The sequence below is a fragment of the Coregonus clupeaformis genome, unplaced genomic scaffold (assembly GCF_020615455.1).
Source record: "Coregonus clupeaformis isolate EN_2021a unplaced genomic scaffold, ASM2061545v1 scaf0731, whole genome shotgun sequence".
In the NCBI taxonomy this organism is placed as follows: domain Eukaryota; kingdom Metazoa; phylum Chordata; class Actinopteri; order Salmoniformes; family Salmonidae; genus Coregonus; species Coregonus clupeaformis.
In genome coordinates, this window is record NW_025534186.1 from 209,970 (window position 1) to 228,288 (window position 18,319).

General features: G+C 44.9%; 1 protein-coding gene across 7 annotated transcripts in view; it reads right to left on the reverse strand.

Moving 5' to 3' along the window:
- Positions 1-3,339: 3,339 nt before the first annotated feature.
- LOC121566387 (POU domain, class 2, transcription factor 2-like) overlaps positions 3,340-18,319 on the reverse strand; it is a 36,483-nt gene continuing 21,503 nt past the window's right edge. For 2 of the 7 annotated variants that reach the window (XM_045216509.1, XM_045216512.1), the window contains exons 2-16: positions 11,175-11,240; positions 10,982-11,016; positions 10,485-10,541; positions 10,058-10,177; positions 9,467-9,802; positions 9,123-9,222; positions 8,755-8,846; positions 8,427-8,570; positions 8,197-8,338; positions 7,744-7,892; positions 7,334-7,534; positions 5,191-5,396; positions 4,919-4,987; positions 4,490-4,572; positions 3,340-4,001 (exon numbers count right to left, since the gene is read on the reverse strand). In XM_045216509.1, coding sequence (XP_045072444.1) covers positions 3,673-4,001; positions 4,490-4,572; positions 4,919-4,987; positions 5,191-5,396; positions 7,334-7,534; positions 7,744-7,892; positions 8,197-8,338; positions 8,427-8,570; positions 8,755-8,846; positions 9,123-9,222; positions 9,467-9,802; positions 10,058-10,177; positions 10,485-10,541; positions 10,982-11,016; positions 11,175-11,240 — 2,129 coding nt within the window. In that variant the 3' untranslated portion in view covers positions 3,340-3,672. Of the gene's footprint in view, positions 4,002-4,489; positions 4,573-4,918; positions 4,988-5,190; positions 5,397-7,333; positions 7,535-7,743; positions 7,893-8,196; positions 8,339-8,426; positions 8,571-8,754; positions 8,847-9,122; positions 9,223-9,466; positions 9,803-10,057; positions 10,178-10,484; positions 10,542-10,981; positions 11,017-11,164; positions 11,241-18,319 lie in introns of those variants that run through there. The other 5 variants (XM_045216511.1, XM_045216510.1, XM_045216513.1 and 2 more) reach the window with 5 other exon arrangements.

Below are 18,319 nucleotides of genomic sequence, written 5' to 3' on the forward strand. Positions count from 1 at the left end.
ACCCAGATGCTCTGTCCCCTCTCATCTCACCACAGTCATTACTCATAAAGAATACAATAAGGTTCACTAGTAATATCATTATCATTAGGACAATTAATCCCATATTTAGGAAAGACAGCATTCAACACCTGAAAACATTGATTTTGCTCAAATTTACATCAATATGAAGCTGATGTTCCTATTCCCATTACCTTTCCCTGCCCTGCAATGTCTGAGAAAACGCTGTTAGGTGGTCGTACCGAAGTGCCCTATGTAGACACAGTGCTGCCCCCTGTAAGCTCACCCCATCCGTTTAAAAGAGTCTCAGTGAGCTCACCCCCACCCCTTTAAGAGCTTTAAGAGTAGTCTCAGTGAGCTCACCCCCACCCCTTTAAGAGCTTTAAGAGTAGTCTCAGTGAGGAAGAAGAGAAGGAGTCTGTGGCCAAACAAATATTCTCCTAGGCCCCGTGAGACCTGTGGTTGCATGTATCTGGTTTGATTTGGTTTGAAGAGGTGAGAAGGTACTTCAGCAGGATTTTTGGTCACAGCCCCGTAATATACAGTATATTCTAAATATATACCCCAAAATATATCCCCTGTAAAAAGATAAATAAATAAACAAATAAATAGTTAGAAGAAATCAATATAAGTGTAAATCGATTAAACCTAAGATGAATAAATAGTACAATCAAAAGTCCTAAATGATCCGACAAAGAAAAATAATATACAAAATATATATTGAGAGAGAGCTAACATTTTTGGTCTAAAATCAAGTCATTATCATCAACGTTTTTAAAGATCTTTTTCTCAATTTCTTTTTTGTACGTTTTTCAATACATTAGCGATAAGTAAGCATTAGAACATAGATCTTTTTTTTCTACAAAATCTATAGAAGCACTAACAGATACATTCTGTCTAAGAGTTAATGTTGAGAAAAGGCTTCACCTCATGTTTAGAACCCCCACATGTAAAATAGATTAGTTAATTAATGATTCTCATTTGTCAACTGTATTTCTGTGTCTCAAACCAAATATTCTTTGGATGCATTTTAAACTCTACTGTAAATTGTTGCCAAAGTGTGTGTGTGTGTATATATAAGTATGAGTGTGTTTGTGATAACTGGGTTAAACGTGCAAGAGAGGACATCTTTGTAAACTCCACTGAATTCTTTCTGTAACGCGTGTACACACACCACACCCAATATCGCACCCTCACACAATGCACATACGCACACACACACACACTTCAGATAAATTGACACAATCATATGTGTGAGCCCCAATGCAACGGCAGGGAGAGCAGTTGGACCATCTCTAGTTCCTTCCTGCCTTTTTGGTTTGGTTTGGTTTGGTATTTGGTTTGGTATTTGGTTTGGTGTGTACGTTTTGCTTTTCAACTCTTGTTTTGGACTTTTTCTGTGTCTTTTTTCTGACAAGACAGTCAAGTGTTTTTTTATCTAATAAAAATCTGGAAGCTAAATTTTCACAGTATTTTTCCAACCACCTGATAAAAATCTCTAGAACAACTACGAAAAAATAAGGAGCTCTTGTAGTAAGCGAATACATTATTATCCCAAATTAGTAAGCACTAAAGAACAGTACATAAACAGCATCAAGAGACACAGCAAATAAATAAAATACAAAATAAACCAATAAACAGAAACATTTAAAAAACGGATTTAGAAGATTCAGTTCAATGAGGTCATTAGAGATTTCTCCATCCAGGACCAGAGAAGAAGAGCTGAGTTTGGAGTGAAAGAAAGACAGGGGAGAGGGAGGAAATCTGTCTTATCTGTCCGTCAATCTATCCATCCATCTGTCCATCTGTGCTACACAGTTTAGAGTGGGCCACTGAAGCCCAGTTAGTTGGATAACAGACAGACGTGTCGGCTCCAGTCTGTAAAAACCTACACCTGTCCTCCTCCCCTCATCCCCCCCATCCATATTTGGTTGTGTTTCTTTTTGGTTTGTTTCTGACGTTCCATGGTTTGGTTTTTGGTTTGTATTTTTGGTATCCTCTTACAAAAACTTGACATCCCCTCTTTCTGTATGTTTGACCCCATCGCACCATCTGATCCCCTCCCTGTATGCACCCCTTTTCTGTTGGGTGAGGGTTCTGTCCTTTTGAAGTGACCCTCTCGGGCGTAAGGAGATGGAAGGGGTCAACTAGGGGGGGTTCAGTGGGAGGGGTAGGGTGTGTCCCCAACCCCTACAGTATGTGAGTGTTAATGTCATGGCTGACTCCTCTGAAGAGTAACATATGCTTTTGGTTTCAAAAGTGTAATAATGGCAGATTTGGGTGGAAAATGACAGTGAAATGGGATGGATGGAGGGATGTTAAACATTAAACAGGTTTTGATCTCTGTTTCTCTACTACGCGTCGAGACAGATGGCTGATTGACAAGGTAAGACTGAAACCTGTCCATGACTAAACTAACATCTATTCATTTACCTCTTTCTCGCCTCAAATTGTTACTAGTTTAAATCTCCAATCATGCTCAATTTCATACTGTCACCATGGTGGACTGGCCATTCACAAGGACTACATTGAGTCTAATATAAGTCTAATATTATTTCATCAAGTGAGTCATTTGTTGCGAGTATTTATGGAGAGTGAGAGGTTTTTATCAAGGCTGGAAACTGCTACACTAAGCCTGATCTCTTGTTCCCTCTTGTCTCTTATTATTATCTCTGACAACATGAAGTGAATGGCACAAGATAATGATGATGATGACAGACTCCAACGCTATCAGTAAACTATTGGAAAGCAAGGGGGAGATAGGATAGGATACTCAGAGAAGCAGAGGTAGGAAAACACAAACAGAGACACCTGTAAGCTTGGCTCATTCAGTATCAACCATTTATAACAATAACAAATATCAGATATAAACAACATAATTGCAGTGAAAGTGAGTGACAGACATGATGGGTGGATGACTGATCAGATGGATGAATGTGATCGGCTGTGGATATTGTGTGTGTGTGTGTGTGTGTGTGTGTGTGTGTGTGTGTGTGTGTGTGTGTAGCAGTATCAAAGTCCTAGTCCTGGATAGGATCAGTATGTACAAGTCGTTTGGATAAAGCTTTTCCTTCCGTATTTTTGGTTTCTGGGATTTTGGTATGGTTGTCGTTTTTTGTCATCGTGTGTTCCTCTTCTCCTACTCAGGTACATTTTTGGTTTAAAATCATCCTCCCATCTCCTCCTCTTTCAGACCCGCAGCTTTTCATCAAAAGTCATTCACTTCTTTCTTTTTTTTGTCCTTGCCACCATTCCCGAAAAACACACAGTAATGTTTATTTTTGTCATTTTTGGTTCACGCGATTCGATCTCTATTCCTGTTATTTGTCATTGGTTTATTTTCCAGGGAAAGAAAGAGAGAAAGAAAGGAGAGGTGCGATATCGCTCATTATTGACAAAACAGTCCCACGATGCCTCCTCCATCACCTTGGATAGATAAAGATTTTTGGTTTCAATCTTCCTCTTTCCCCCCTTCTCCCCCTTTCACTTCTGTCCCTCCCCCTCTCCTCTCTTTCATTCTGTGTATTTTTGGCATCGAAAGACTGGGAGAGAGAGAGAGCGTGATGGTGAAAAAACAGAAGTAGGGCGAGAGAGAGAAAGAGATAGCTTTGGTTGAAAGGCGAGGTTGTCGTTTCCTCCTTTCTCCTCTTCCTCTCTGATTGGTGCTTGGCTGTGTCACTCAATCTTAGCCCCTCCCAGCGAGGATGGGCTGTGCGCCAATTCATCGGAGTTGCAGGAAGAGGCGGGGCTGGAGCAAGGAGAGGGGGAGCAGGGGGTGGGGCTTACGCTGCTGGTGAAGGGGAAGGGGGAGGGCTGGGAGGCTTTGGCTAAGGCAGCACTGACCAATCCAGCACCAGGATTCTGGCCCATGTGGAGGAAAGCGGGGTGGTTGAGGAAGAAGGAGGACTGGAGACCCCCTCCCTGCCCCCCTGCACCCCCCAGCAACACTTTACTGCCCCCCTCAAGACTGGAAAGGGGCAGCTGGCCACCACTGGCTGCTAGGGCTGAGAAGAGAGGGAGAGAGATGAGAGTTAACGTCATTATACCTACTGTGAAATAACTACATTTACTATAGAGATGAAATGAAGAAGTGGATGAATGAGAGAAAAATCATGAAAGACAGACTAAAGACACACACACACGCACGCACACACACACACACACACACACACACAGTTCTAGATGGGGATGGGGATGAACATGGTGGAGTGATGGGACATCCCTGTCATAGACCTGCTCACCAGTTCTCCAGTTTCCTCCATCAGATGATCTATCACTATGATTCATCTCCTCTACTCTAACTCTCCCTCTCTAATCATCTCTGTCATTCGTTCTGTCTAGTATTCTTTACCTTTTCTATCACTTTGTACCTCAAATTACTGTCCCTCCTGTTCCCTCTTTCTCTCCCCCTGTCTCTCTCACTTCCTCCTTTATTTCCCTCTTCCTCTCTTTTCCCTCCTTCCCTCTACACCTCTATCTCCCTCTAACACACCTTGTATAGTAGCCAGAGGGTTGTTGCTGAGGAGAGCTTGGTTCAGAGCCTGGTTCCCTGTGTTTACTCCCATCACAGTGTTCCTGTGTTACACGCGCACACACACACACACACACACACACACACACACACACACACACACACACACACACACACACAGGAGGAAACCATTTACATACAGAGGAGAAACAGAGAGAGAGAAGCAGGTTTAGCAGCACAACAGAACAGAGACTCAGAGACCTGAACACAGACACACTGCAGGAGAAACCCACAGGTTAGATACAAACACACCATCTTGATTCATATCTTGTTTGGGAGCTACAAATCCAAACGCTTGCTTGTGGACCTTGTGTTTGTGTGCGGACGATCATATTCCTGTAAGAGAGAGTGTGTGTACAGTATAGGTACGTGTGTCTCTGTCGTATTCACCTCAAGTTTGCAGCAAAATCGGTGATGTAGTTAGACACGTCACCGTTCTTTTTACCCATACGCCATAAGCTGTGGACACAAAACACACAGTCACACACACAGGTTAGAAAGTACTGCTGCACAGAAGGAGCAGTGTCACGGATCAGTGTGTGTCAATCATGTGTGTGTGGGTTTGATAAACATTTGCTGCAAACTGCAGGTGAACCGAGTACTGAACCAATGGTGAAGCACAGTGACCAAAGTGTACACTTTGTATGCAGGTGCATCCTCACCCTGTGTTGAGACTCAGTGTGCTGTGGCTGTGAGGGGCTGGGCTGGCTGTGCTGCGAGGAGGAGGAGTCACTGGAGAGGAGGCGGAGCTGAGAGATGAGTGGGTGGGACCACTGGGGGTCAGAGGGGAGAACGATGACATGGTGGTCATTGTGGTGCTGAGGCTGGTCACTGCCTGGGACAGCTGACTGGACAGCTGACTGGACATCTGATACAGAGAACAGGAGAGGGAGAGGGGGAGCGAGAAAGAAAAAGAGAAAAAGAGGGGGAGGGTGTATATTTAAAAGAGTGTCTATACATAGCTGTATCTAATAGAAAACGGGATCAATGGGATTATTAATGTGTAATAGCAATGCAGGTTGGGTAGTACCATCTGCACACTAGAACAGGGGGTGCAGAAGAACATCCACCATGACAGGGTAGGTAACAACACATCTGCCACGCTGATCCTCAACAAGGGGGCCCTTCAGGGGTGCGTGCTCAGTCCCCTCCTGTACTCCCAGTTCACCCATGACTGCATGGCCAGGCATGACTCCAACACCATCATTTACGTCATTTAGCAGACGCTCTTATCCAGAGCAACTTACAGTTAGTGAGTGCATACATTATATATATATTTTTATACCCCCGTGGGAATCGAAACCCACAATCCTGCTCTACCAACTGAGCTGACATCCCTGCCGGCCATTCCCTCCCTACCCTGGACGCGCTGGGCCAATTGTGCGCCGCCCCATGGGTCACTCGGTCGCGGCCGGCTACGACAGAGCCTGGATTCAAACCTGGATCTCTAGTGGCACAGCTAGCACTGCCTTAGACCACTGCGCCACTCGCCACCCATTAAGTTTGATGACGACACAACAGTGGTAGGCCTGATCACAATGAGACAGCCTATAGGGAGGAGGTCAGAGACCTGGCCGTGTGGTGCCAAGATAACAACCTCTCCCTCAACGTGGACTACAGGAAAAAAAAAAAGGACTGAGCACGCCCCCATTCTCATCGACGGGGCTGTAGTGGAACAGGTTGGGAGCTTCAAGTTCCTTGGTGTCCACATCACCAACAAACTATCATGGTCCAAACACACCAAGACAGTCGTGAAGAGTGCACGACAAAGCCTATTCCCCCTCAGGAGACTGGAAAGATTTGGCATGGGTCCTCAGATCCTCAAAAGGTTATACAGCTGCACCATCGAGAGCATCCTGGCTGGTTGCATCACCGCCTGGTATGGCAACTGCTCGGCCTCCGACCGCAAGGCACTACAGAGGATAGTGCGTACAGCCCAGTACATCACTGGGGCCAAGCTTCCTGCCATCCAGGACCTCTATACCTTGCAGTGTCAGAGGAAGGCCCTCAAAATTGTCAAAGACTCCAGCCACCCTAGTCATAGACTGTTCTCTCTGCTACCGCACGGCAAGCGGTACCGGAGCGCCAAGTCTAGGTCCAAAAGGCTTCTTAACAGCTTCTACCCCCAAGCCATAAGACTCCTGAACAGCTAATCATGGCTACCCAGACTATTTGCATTGCCTTCCCCCCTTTTACGCTGCTGCTACTCTCTGTTTATAATTTTTTACATTTTACAATTTAGTCATTTAGCAGACGCTCTTATCCAGAGCGACTTACAGTTAGTGAGTGCATACATTTTTTCATACTGGTCCCCCGTGGGAATCGAACCCACAACCCTGGCGTTGCAAGCGCCATGCTCTACCAACTGAGCTGCATAGTCACTTTAACTCTACCCACATGTACATTTTACCTCAATTACCTCGACTAACCTGTGCCCCCGCACATTGACTCTGTACCGGTACCCCCTGTATATAGCCTCCCTACTGTTATTTTATTTTACTGCTGCTCCTTAATTATTTTATTTATTAATTTTTTACTTAACACTTATTTTTCTTAAAACTGCATTGTTGGTTAAGGGCTTGTAAGTAAGCATTTCACTGTAAGGTCTACACCTGTTGTATTCGGCGCATGTGGCAAATAACAGTTTATTTTATTTTATTTGACATGCGGGAGTCAACATTCATATAGGGGGGAGAATTGTGATGGGTAAGGTTAGGAGAGAGGGATCATGCGGCTCAGGCCATACCATGTAAGGCTATATGGGGGGTGTAAGAAGGGAGAGGCTGGGTGCAGGTCAGGCCATACCATGTGTGGGCTGTAGCAGGGGGGTTTGTGTGATGGTGGGGCTTGGGGTGGCTGGCCAGGCAGGGGAGGGGTGGCACTGTTGGGGTTGATACGCTTCTCTTTCTGGCGGCGGTTGCAGAACCACACGCGGATCACCTCCTTCTCCATGCTGAGCTGGTCCGCGATACACAGGATCTCCTCTGAGGTAGGCTTCTGGTTCTGCTGACACACGGGAGAGACAGAGATGGACACATTAGTACTAATACACACTTAGCCTTATATCACCTCACTGACATCACAGTGATATAGTGTTCTTCAGAGGGGAAAAACTACGAAACGAGCCATGTAGATGTTATGTCAACTTAAGATTTATGACTCCTGTATGATAGTGTTATGAAGGCCTTATGTCAGTGATATGTCATGTCTCTCACCGTGATGAAGGCTCTCTCCAGGGCCACGCGGACGTTAGTCTCGATGCTGGTTCTCTTCTTCCTGCGTCGGCCCGGCAGGCCCTCAAAGCCCATAGAGGAAGAGGACAGAGAGCTGGGGCTGGGCATAGTACTGTCTGTGGACATGGTCTCTGTCAAACAGAGAGATTGATTAGTGGGTTGATTTAAAATCACACAAACTGGTATCCTCATTCTACAGATATAATTTAATTAACTCAAGGCTACATTCATTCTACAGATTAGTGCAATTTGGGGATTGGTTAATTAATCAACTGATTTATTGATTGATTCAAAGTGTCATACACCTTTCTCCTTCACCAATTCCCTCCCCTCCCCTCCCCTCCCCTCCCATCCTCCCTCTCCTCTCCTCTCTCCCCGCCCCTCCACTCCCCTCCCTCCCTCTCCTCTCTCTCATCCCCCACCCTCCCCTCTCACCTGCATCATTGAGCCACTTCTCCAGTAGTGGTTTGAGTTTGCACATGTTCTTAAAGCTCAGGTTGAGGGCCTCGAAGCGAGAGATGGTAGTCTGGCTGAAATCATTCCCATATAGCTTCCCCATGGCCATACCCACGTCACCCTGAGAGAGAGAGGGAGGGAGTAAAACAGAGAGTTAGCACACACACGCACACACGAACACACACACACACACACACAGAAAGGCGTACCTGTGTAAAGCCCAGTTTGATGCGTCTCTGTTTGAAGGTGCGGGCGAACACCTCCAGTTCCTCCAGGTCACTGGGCTCCTCGGGGTGAGAGGTCACAGAGGACACAGAGGTCATGACCCCACTGCCCTCCATTGCCTTGTCTCTCTACAGGGGGAGAGGGGGAGGAGGAGAAAGAGAATGAGAGGGGGAGAGCGAAAGAGAGAGAGAATTATGTAGCAGAAGAGAGGCGTTTACTGGATATGACAGAATGATGAGACGAGATGTTTGTTGGAAAGAGTCAGAGACTGTAGCCTCTCTCAAAGCCTGGGTGTTTCCTCAGTGGGCCTACCTGTGCTTGGAGCCCCAGCCTGGTGGGAGCGGACAGGAGGCTCCCATTGTTTTGCTGAGGTAGCTGAATCAGATTTGGTGTTGATAGCAGTCCTGAGAGTGAAGAAGAGAGGGAATCAGTAGGCCTATGATCAGTTATGTGATCAACCAACACATGTAATATTCCACAAAGCTCCATGGTCAATCAGAGAATCCAATGCTAGGCATTCTAGTGCTAGACAGTTGAAGAACCTGTTAATGGTTGTCAACAGTTGGCACTTATAAATAAATGAAATCTGTTTGTTGATAGATGGAACATCTACAGCCCATCTTCAGGGCACTGTCCCAATAGAATAGGACCAGTGGTAGTGGCTAGTGCGAGGAGCTCACCTTGCTGCCCTTGGTGCTGTGGGAGGAGGAACTGAGGAGACTGCAGGTGATGTCCTGGCACCAGAACCAACTGCTGCAGCTGCAACAACTGCTGGATGTCCTGCAGGGAGACAGGAGGAGAGAGCAGAGGGATCAGAGATGGAGAGAACACACATGTACAGAGAACAAAGGAAAACAACCCCTTCATATAGAAGCCAAGAGAAAAGACTGAAAGAACAGCAGAGCAACACGAGCGATTTAAAAAAAGATCAATACAAACTGAGGATCCCAGACTGGCTCCTGAATCAAGACCCTTCCCCACCTCTTCCCAACCAGGATGTGGCCTTGTGATGGGTTGTCAGTACCTGGGCGGTGAGCTGGATTGGCTGAGATAGGGTGAGCTGGGGATGAGTGGGCGGCACAGGGACAGGTTGACCTGTCTGTTGCTGTGTGCTCTGTCCCTGTCCCTGGGGCTGTGATTGGCCCTGCTGCCCTGTCTGTCCCGCCTGCTGCTGCTGGGCCTGTTGATTGGCTGCTGCGGCTGCCTGAGCTTGCTGATTGGCTTGGGCGGCTGCGTGGGCTGCGTGAGCTGCGTGAGCTGCGTTGGACTGCTGAACAGACTGCTGCACAGCTGCAGCTAGAAGCTGAGCCTGAGCCTGCTGCAGTAACAACTGCTGCTGAGCTGGCAAGAGAGCGGTCAACTGAGAAAGTGACACCGAGCGAGAGAGAGAGAGAGAGACACAGAGAAAGAGAGAGCGAGAGGGACAGAGAGAAAAAGAAAGGGAGGGAGGGAGAGGGGGTGGAAAGAGCAGAGAGTTGCAGAGGGTATGGGAAAGAGCAGAGAAAAGGAAGAAGGAAAAAAGCAGTGAACTCAACCCAGACCACAAGGATGTGTCTGTGTTTTTGTGAGTGTGCATCAATGTGTGTTTGTTAAGCCTCCTCTTCTCTTGTCTTACCCCGGCCAGTTGGGAGCCGGTCAGCATGAGCTGTGTGTGTGGGAGGGGCGTCTGTGAGGGGGCGTGGCTGTGGTGTGGAGGAGGGCCCGGGGACATCTCACCACACTCTTCCATCTTATTCTGAGAGGAGGAGAGAGAACGAGGGATACAGTTAAAGGAAGGGCCAACAGATAAAAGTCTGCGTTAGCTGACTGTTCTGCTCTGTCTGCTGTGGTAACCTGCATGCCAAACAGAAAGGTGCCTTCCTTTTCTTTAGAAAAGAGAGATAGTCATCCTTTCTTCCTGGAATGGGCATGTCCAAACTGGCTAGTCTGACTGTTTTGCATACCTGTCAATCTGTATGCAAATGTGGCAAAATACTCTATAGTGTGGCCCCACAAAACACACACAAACACACACACACCCACCCACATACACACCCACACACCTTGTTGCTGCTGAGGGTTGGAGAAAGGGGAAAGGGACTGATTTTCATCTGTTGAACCTGTAAAAAGGACAAATACCATCAGTACAGATAAGCATAAATGATAATAAAAAATAATGCACTACTGCGTTGTTTCCCAATCCTGGTCCTGGGGACCCCAACACACCTAAGTCCACTTAGCAACTCATCATCCAGCCTTTGATAAGTGGAATCAGGTGTATTTTGCTAGGGTAAAAACAGAAATGTGCACCCCTTGGGGTCCCCAGGACCAGATTTGGGAAACACACTGCACTACTGTATTGATGCTTGTGGCTTGGTATTAGGCTACTTGTTGTCAGTCATTTTTACTTTTCAGACCTAATGTGTGTGTTATTCAGATCATGATGGTCACCATTGAAAATGACTAACTGATTGTTATGTTTCCTAGAGGTATATTACCAGTGATATCAGTACTGAAATGTAGGTGAAGTGAGAGACCGAAGAACCAAGCAGACACAAACCTGATGATTCGAGTCAGGACCGTTCCGCTCTGAATCTGTGTGTGTGGGGGGGGGGGGAACAATTAGAAATTACTCATACACACACATGCACACCTGTAGGCATACACACACACACACACACACGTGCATGCACATATGCACACACGAACACATGCAGGTATGCACACACACGCTAACACGTACAGACAAATACCTGTGCTCTCCATTGGAGAGTCAGCCCCTGTGTTCTCAACCGCTACTGGCTTTGACATCCTGATATCTATGAGAGAGAGAGAGAGAGAGAGAGAGAGACAGAGAGAGAGAGACACACAGAGAGAGACAGAGAGAGCAAGAGAGAGAGACAGAGAAAGAGAGGAAGAGAGACAGAGACAGAGACAGAGAGAGAGAGAGAGAGAGAGAGAGAGAGAGAGAGAGAGAGAGAGAGAGAGAGAGAGAGAGAGAGAGAGAGACAGAGACAGAGAGACAGAGAGACAGAGAGGAGGGGAAGAAAGGAGAGAGACAGAGAGTGCAGATGATTATGCAAAGGCTTTTGGCTGATGTTACAGGCGCTGAAATATGATGTCACACCGCAGTATTGGCTTTTGTATATACAGTGATATTTTTTGCTGTGAAGCCTGCATTCATTATTTCCTATATGTACAGAGGTGTTTGTTTGGTCTAACAATAGGCCCTATAGAGGTTTGAGTGGGAACAGAGCCTTACTAGACACCTCTATACTGATGTTACTCACTGTAGAGTCATCACTACATTACACCACACCACACTATACTACACCACAACACTTCCTCTCCTCTCTACTGTACAGACAGTCAGTCAGGGCTGGGACTGAGAGTCGAGGGGAGTGAGGGGGAGGGGGAGATGGAGGGAAAAAGAGAGGAGGAACAGGGGGTGGAATAGGAGAGTGGGTTGGGGTGGGTAGAAAGATATAGAGAGAGAGAGTGAGAGAGAGAGGGGGGTGAGGGGTAGACAATTCACTGTAAATAAAATCTGATATTGAAGTGAATTATGTTAAGTTAGTTATTTTTAAACAAAGTTACCATAACAGATGTTTTATTTGGCAGTTACTGTATTAACTACCGCTTATTTTGTGAGAAGCCACAATATCTACAGACAGACAGTCATGTTTGCTGACACTCCCTCCCTCCCTCCCTCACACCAACTTCCCTTTTATGAAAACATGCAAATCCACCCAACGACCAACTAATTACATCTGCCACCTGCATTATTAAAAACATTCCTCTCTCTCTCTCCCCCTTCCTCCCAGTTCTCTCTATCATCTCTCGGTTCCAATATAAAGGATGAGTGCTTAGAGTAAGATAAATGCTCATTAATTTTATTCTCAAAGATGACAAAACCCAGTTGTCATAACAAAACTAAACTGTGAAACGACAATACACAATAACACAATACAACCAACAGACTAAGTAGGCTAATATGTCCGTAACAGGTTATTATCTATATGAGTAATGGCATAGCACTAAAGATACTTCCCTTGTACTGGCGTCTGGGCTATGGAGCAGGGCCAGAGTATGTGAGCAGAGCGGCGCTGGAGCTGAGCGTGCCCAATTTGACTGGAGCACGGAGCAAGATTCCCAAAGGCTGGAGCGTCGGCCTTCTCACCCGCTTCAATTTCGCTCCAGTAGCGCTCACTTCAGGAGCTCAGGGCATGCCGTCCCAGCATGCATTTGTAGGCTACTTATCTGCTGCTATAGCCCCTTGCTTTAGCTACTGTCATGGAGTTCGCTAAATATGCTCATAAAGAAATTGATAAAACACACAGGTGCAAAATCAAGGTGACTTACAAAGATAAGGACCAAGAGCAAGAGAGGGAGTGTAGTGATATAATATCCACAACTAACGAATCATTGTGGAATCTGAAAAGACACATATCCTGAAAGCATGTTGGTTTACTTAATACATGCACATGCTAAAAGAAAGGAACAAGGTGGGTAGCTAATTAAGTGTGTCATTGTAGCAAAGTATTTATAAACAAAAAATCAGATCTCTTAAAAGTTTCCTTTATTTTTGTTATATTATCTATACAATAGGCCATCATTGGCATATTTCAACTTTTAAGGAGCTTTCCGTTTTGATTGGGTTATTTTGCCTAAAAACCTTTAGGCCTAACTATAGAAAATAAACTCTGCATCAATACCCAGCCTGGGTTGGCCAAAAGGGTGTTCAGCATCCCAAGTGGCTCTGCAAGCGCTGAGAGGATATTCTCCGCTGCTGGCCTGCTCTCCAGGCACCATCGCATGAGCCTGAAGCCACAGACTCTGGCCAAACTGGTGTTTCTAAAAATGAATTCAAAGGCACTGTAGACTGAGCCTAATAAGGCATTTTCCATTGAATGTGTAGGTTAGTCACAGCCTAAATGCGCAGTTTATAGACTATAACGATTTAATACAGCAAAATGTTGTTTAAATGTTGTGCGCTTGATGTCACTAACTCCCTACCAGCCTAGTGTCGCTCTCGCAAATGCTTCACAATGTATTTCTTTGTAGGCTATAGCCTTGAAATAATGTAAGTAATATAGCCTAAATAATTAATTTCCATTCCTTCTTAGGCTCCCTGTCTGGCTCCTGACCTATCTAGAGTGTTTATATGCTGTTTAATATGACATGTAGCCAATTTAAAATTAAGAGCGCTTCTCACATTCACCTTTTCATGTTTATTAATATAATTTTCATTAAAATCATTTGGTTTGGTAGGTCCAGGTAGTCACAAAAATAGATGGGTGTTGGTTAAATTGGGATTTTAATGAATGGAGTGAATTTGGAGCAGCAGTTTTTTTTTCCTGTGAGCGAGAAGCGTTTTTTTAGCAGAGCGGTTGGAAAGGACACTGACGGCCAGAGTGGAGCGCTGCTCCATGAGCTATGAGCAGGATTTCCGACCGCTCAGCTCACATACTCTGATGAGGACCACTTACCAACCAATAGGGGGCAGTAGTGAGACACTGAACACATTTACCAACAATTACTATGGATGAGGTTATTTAGCAACAGGGCTATTCAATACCAGGCCTCAATGTCTGTAGAGCTGCTGGGTTTTCTTTCTCCCCAGTAGTTAAATGATTGACTAATGTTGTTGATTGGCCAGAGAGTCCAGTTGCCTGGAAACACAGATCTGAATCAGTTAAACCAAACCAATGAAAACCAATAGTGGTAAGGCCATTGAGGCCCAGATGTCTGAACTAGCTATATCCAGGCTGGTTAACACAGAACAGAGGAAGGCAGGGGCAGTACAGTACTTGTGACAGTCAGGAGTTTTTTTTTCTGCAGACACAGGGTCTAAAATAGATGGACTTTCTCCACATCTTAATTTAGTCCGAACAACTCAGATATGAGGAAGCAATTCAATGAATCCACAACGGAACCAATGGAGTAGTCACAAAAGTGCAAACTACAAGCTAAATCGAGCACACCTCAAAGAGTTTCAGGTCTGTTTGTGAGATGACCGTGTTAGTGATACATTATGTAGTGTAGTGTGGGAAGACAGTGTTAGTGATATGTAGTGTAATGTGGGAAGACAGTGTTAGTGATATGTAGTGTAATGTGGGAAGACAGTGTTAGTGATATGTAGTGTAATGTGGGAAGACGGTGTTAGTGATACAGTATATAGTGTAATGTGGGAAGACAGTGTTAGTGATATGTAGTGTAATGTGGGAAGACAGTGATATGTACTGTAATGTGGGAAGACGGTGTTAGTGATACAGTATATAGTGTAATGTGGGAAGACAGTGTTAGTGATATGTAATGTAATGTGGGAAGACGGTGTTAGTGATACAGTATATAGTGTAATGTGGGAAGACAGTGTTAGTGATATGTAGTGCAATGTGGGAAGACAGTGTTAGTGATACAGTATATAGTGTAATGTGGGAAGACAGTGATAGTGATATGTAGTGTAATGTGGGAAGACAGTGTTAGTGATACAGTATATAGTGTAATGTGGGAAGACAGTGTTAGTGATATGTAGTGTAATGTGGGAAGACAGTGTTAGTGATATGTAGTGTAATGTGGGAAGACAGTGTTAGTGATATGTAGTGTAATGTGGGAAGACAGTGTTAGTGATACAGTATGTAGTGTAATGTGGGAAGACAGTGTTAGTGATATGTAGTGTAATGTGGGAAGACAGTGTTAGTGATACAGTATGTAGTGTAATGTGGGAAGACAGTGTTAGTGATACAGTATGTAGTGTAATGTGGGAAGACAGTGTTAGTGATACAGTATGTAGTGTAATGTGGGAAGACAGTGTTAGTGATATGTAGTGTAATGTGGGAAGACAGTGTTAGTGATATGTAGTGTAATGTGGGAAGACAGTGTTAGTGATACAGTATGTAGTGTAATGTGGGAAAACAGTGTTAGTGATATGTAGTGGCTTGCGAAAGTATACACCCCCCTTGGCATTTTTCCTATTTTGTTGCCTTACAACCTGGAATTAAAATGGATTTTTGGGGGGTTTGTATAATTGGATTTACACAACATTCCTACCACTTTGAAGATACAAAATATGTTGTATTGTGAAACAAACAAGAAATAAGACAAAAAAACATAAAACTTGAGTGTGCATAACTATTCACCCCTCCACATTCTTCAAGGCAAAACTGCTCCAGCTCCTTCAAGTTGGATGGGTTCTACTGGTGTACAGCAATATTTAAGTCATACCACAGATTCTCAATTGGATTGAGGTCTGGGCTTTGACTAGGCCATTCCAAGACATTTAAATGGTTCCCCTTAAACCACTCGAATGTTGCCTTAGCAGTATGCTTAGGGTCATTGTCCTGCTGGAAGGTGAACCTCCGTCCCAGTCTCAAATCTCTGGAAGACAAACAGGTTTCCCTCAAGAATTTCCCTGTATTTAGCGCCATCCATCATTCCTTCAATTCTGACCAGTTTCCCAGTCCCTGCCGATGAAAACCATACCCACAGCATGATGCTGCCACCACCATGCTTCACTGTGGGGATGGTGTTCTCGGGGTGATGAGAGGTGTTGGGTTTGCGCCAGACATAGCGTTTTCCTTGATGGCCAAGAAGCTCAATTTTAGTCTCATCTGACCAGAGTACCTTCTTCCATATGTTTGGGGAGTCTCCCACATGCCTTTTGGTGAACACCAAATGCGTTTGCTTATTTATTTTCTTTAAGCAATGGCTTTTTCCTGGCCACTCTTCTGTAAAGCCCAGCTCTGTGAAGTGTACGGCTTAAAGTGGTCCTATGCACAGATACTCCAATCTCCGCTGTGGAGCTTTGCAGCTCCTTCAGGGTTATCTTTGGTCTCTTTGTTGCCTCTCTGATTAATGCCCTCCATGCCTGGTACGTGAGTTTTGGTGGGCGGCCCTCTCTTGGCAGGTTTGTTGTGGTGCCATTTTTTAATAATGGATTTAATGGTGCCCCGTGGGATGTTCAAAGTTTCGGATGTTTTTTTATAACCAAACCCTGATCTGTACTTCTCCACAACTTTGTCCCTGACCTGTTTGGAGAGCTCCTTGGTCTTCATGGTGCCGTTTGCTTGGTGGTGCCCCTTTGTTTAGTGGTGTTGCAGACTCTGGGGCCTCTCAGAACAGGTGTATATATGCTGAGATCATGTGGCACTTAGATTGCACACAGGTGGACTTTATTTAACTAATTATGTGACTTCTGAAGGTAATTGGTTGTACCAGATCTTATTTAGGGGCTTCATAACAAAGGGGGTGAATACACGCACCACTTTTCCGTTATTAATTTTTTAGAATTTTTTGAAATAAGTTATTTTTTTCATTTCACTTCACCAATTTGGAATATTTTGTGTATGTCCATTACATGAACTCCAAATAAAAATCCATTTAGATTACAGGTTGTAATGCAACAAAATAGGAAAAACGCCAAGGGGGATGAATACTTTTGCAAGGCACTGTATGTAGTGAGGGTAGTATATGAGGTTAGTAGTGTATATACAGTAGCCTGGGGTAAAGCTAGTGCATCATGGTGTGTTGTATGTCTCTCTCACTTCCACCCCTCTACTTCCCCTAGCTCACACCAACTTGAACACAGAGTGCTAAACCCAACACTTACTGTCAGTGTAACTATTAATATTACTACTGCTTTCTCATACACACTGACACGCACTGTCGCACAACACATTGGGACATACAGACGAGTCATTTAGCAGACGCTCTTATCCAGAGCGACTTACAGGAGCAATTAGGGTTAAGTGCCTTGCTCAAGGGCAGATTTTTCACCTAGTCGGCTCGCGGATTCGAACCAGCAACCTTTCGGTTACTGGCCCAACGCTCTTAACCGCTAGGCTACCTGCCGCCCTACTAGCACACACACATGCACGCACGCACACGCACGCACACGCACACACACACACGCACACGCACGCACACACACGCACGCACACACACACACACACACACACACACACACACACACACGTCATACTATAGTTGCTGTAATAATACTAACATGTGCACCTATCGTGTGACAGTGGCAAAACTGTAGTAGCTGAAGCTTTCTGGTGGTGGTTTAGATCCATCTGATACATGGTTACCTTCACTCTGATACATAAGGAACGGCTCAGTAGGCCCATATTATGGTACTATCGCACCACTGGCAACATTCTCTCTGATTACGTCAAACCGCCATATTAATTGCCCTACTGTAAAACACATTACTACTGATACGTGTCAGCCTTTATAGTCTCTCCTCTTGCTGCAGTTGGAAGCAGAGAAGCTATTCTCAGAAGCCTTACCACCACTCAACCAATAGATGTATGTATGTGCAATAGAAATGGATGTCAAGATAGGATAGTCTCTCAAACTGTAAAGTATACTGCTGTATACGGTTGCATAGTGCACAGCATGATATGCCTTTTCATGACATGTTCTATGTGTTCTGTTTCTATGGTGTGTTCTCCCAGGGGTATTCTGGGTGAAACTGACATCAACTGAACCTTAATTTCCTGCTTAAGGAGATCACTCTGGCGCCAAGGGGGGGTCTGGGAAATGAAGTCTCCTGATGAAACTTTTAAACTTTCCATTCATATTTCACTATTGCTATGTAATCATTCAATGAAAACACTGTACAGTCATTGGACACTCTGGCAGGTGTGATAATCCTGTGCAGTTAACAAACGGCACACTGAAACCCTAACATTATGACTGGCATATTCACAATGAATACTGACAATGAACCTTGTTGTCTGTGTGTAATTCAAAGCCTAGATGAGACACTGTAGTTCACCTGAGTAACATCGTTCTTTACTACATGGACCCCATAATATGATGTGTCATCCCGTCACCATGGTCACAGGAATGTACAGGGGGGTTGATTTTAAAAAGCCCTATTCATCAATGTCCA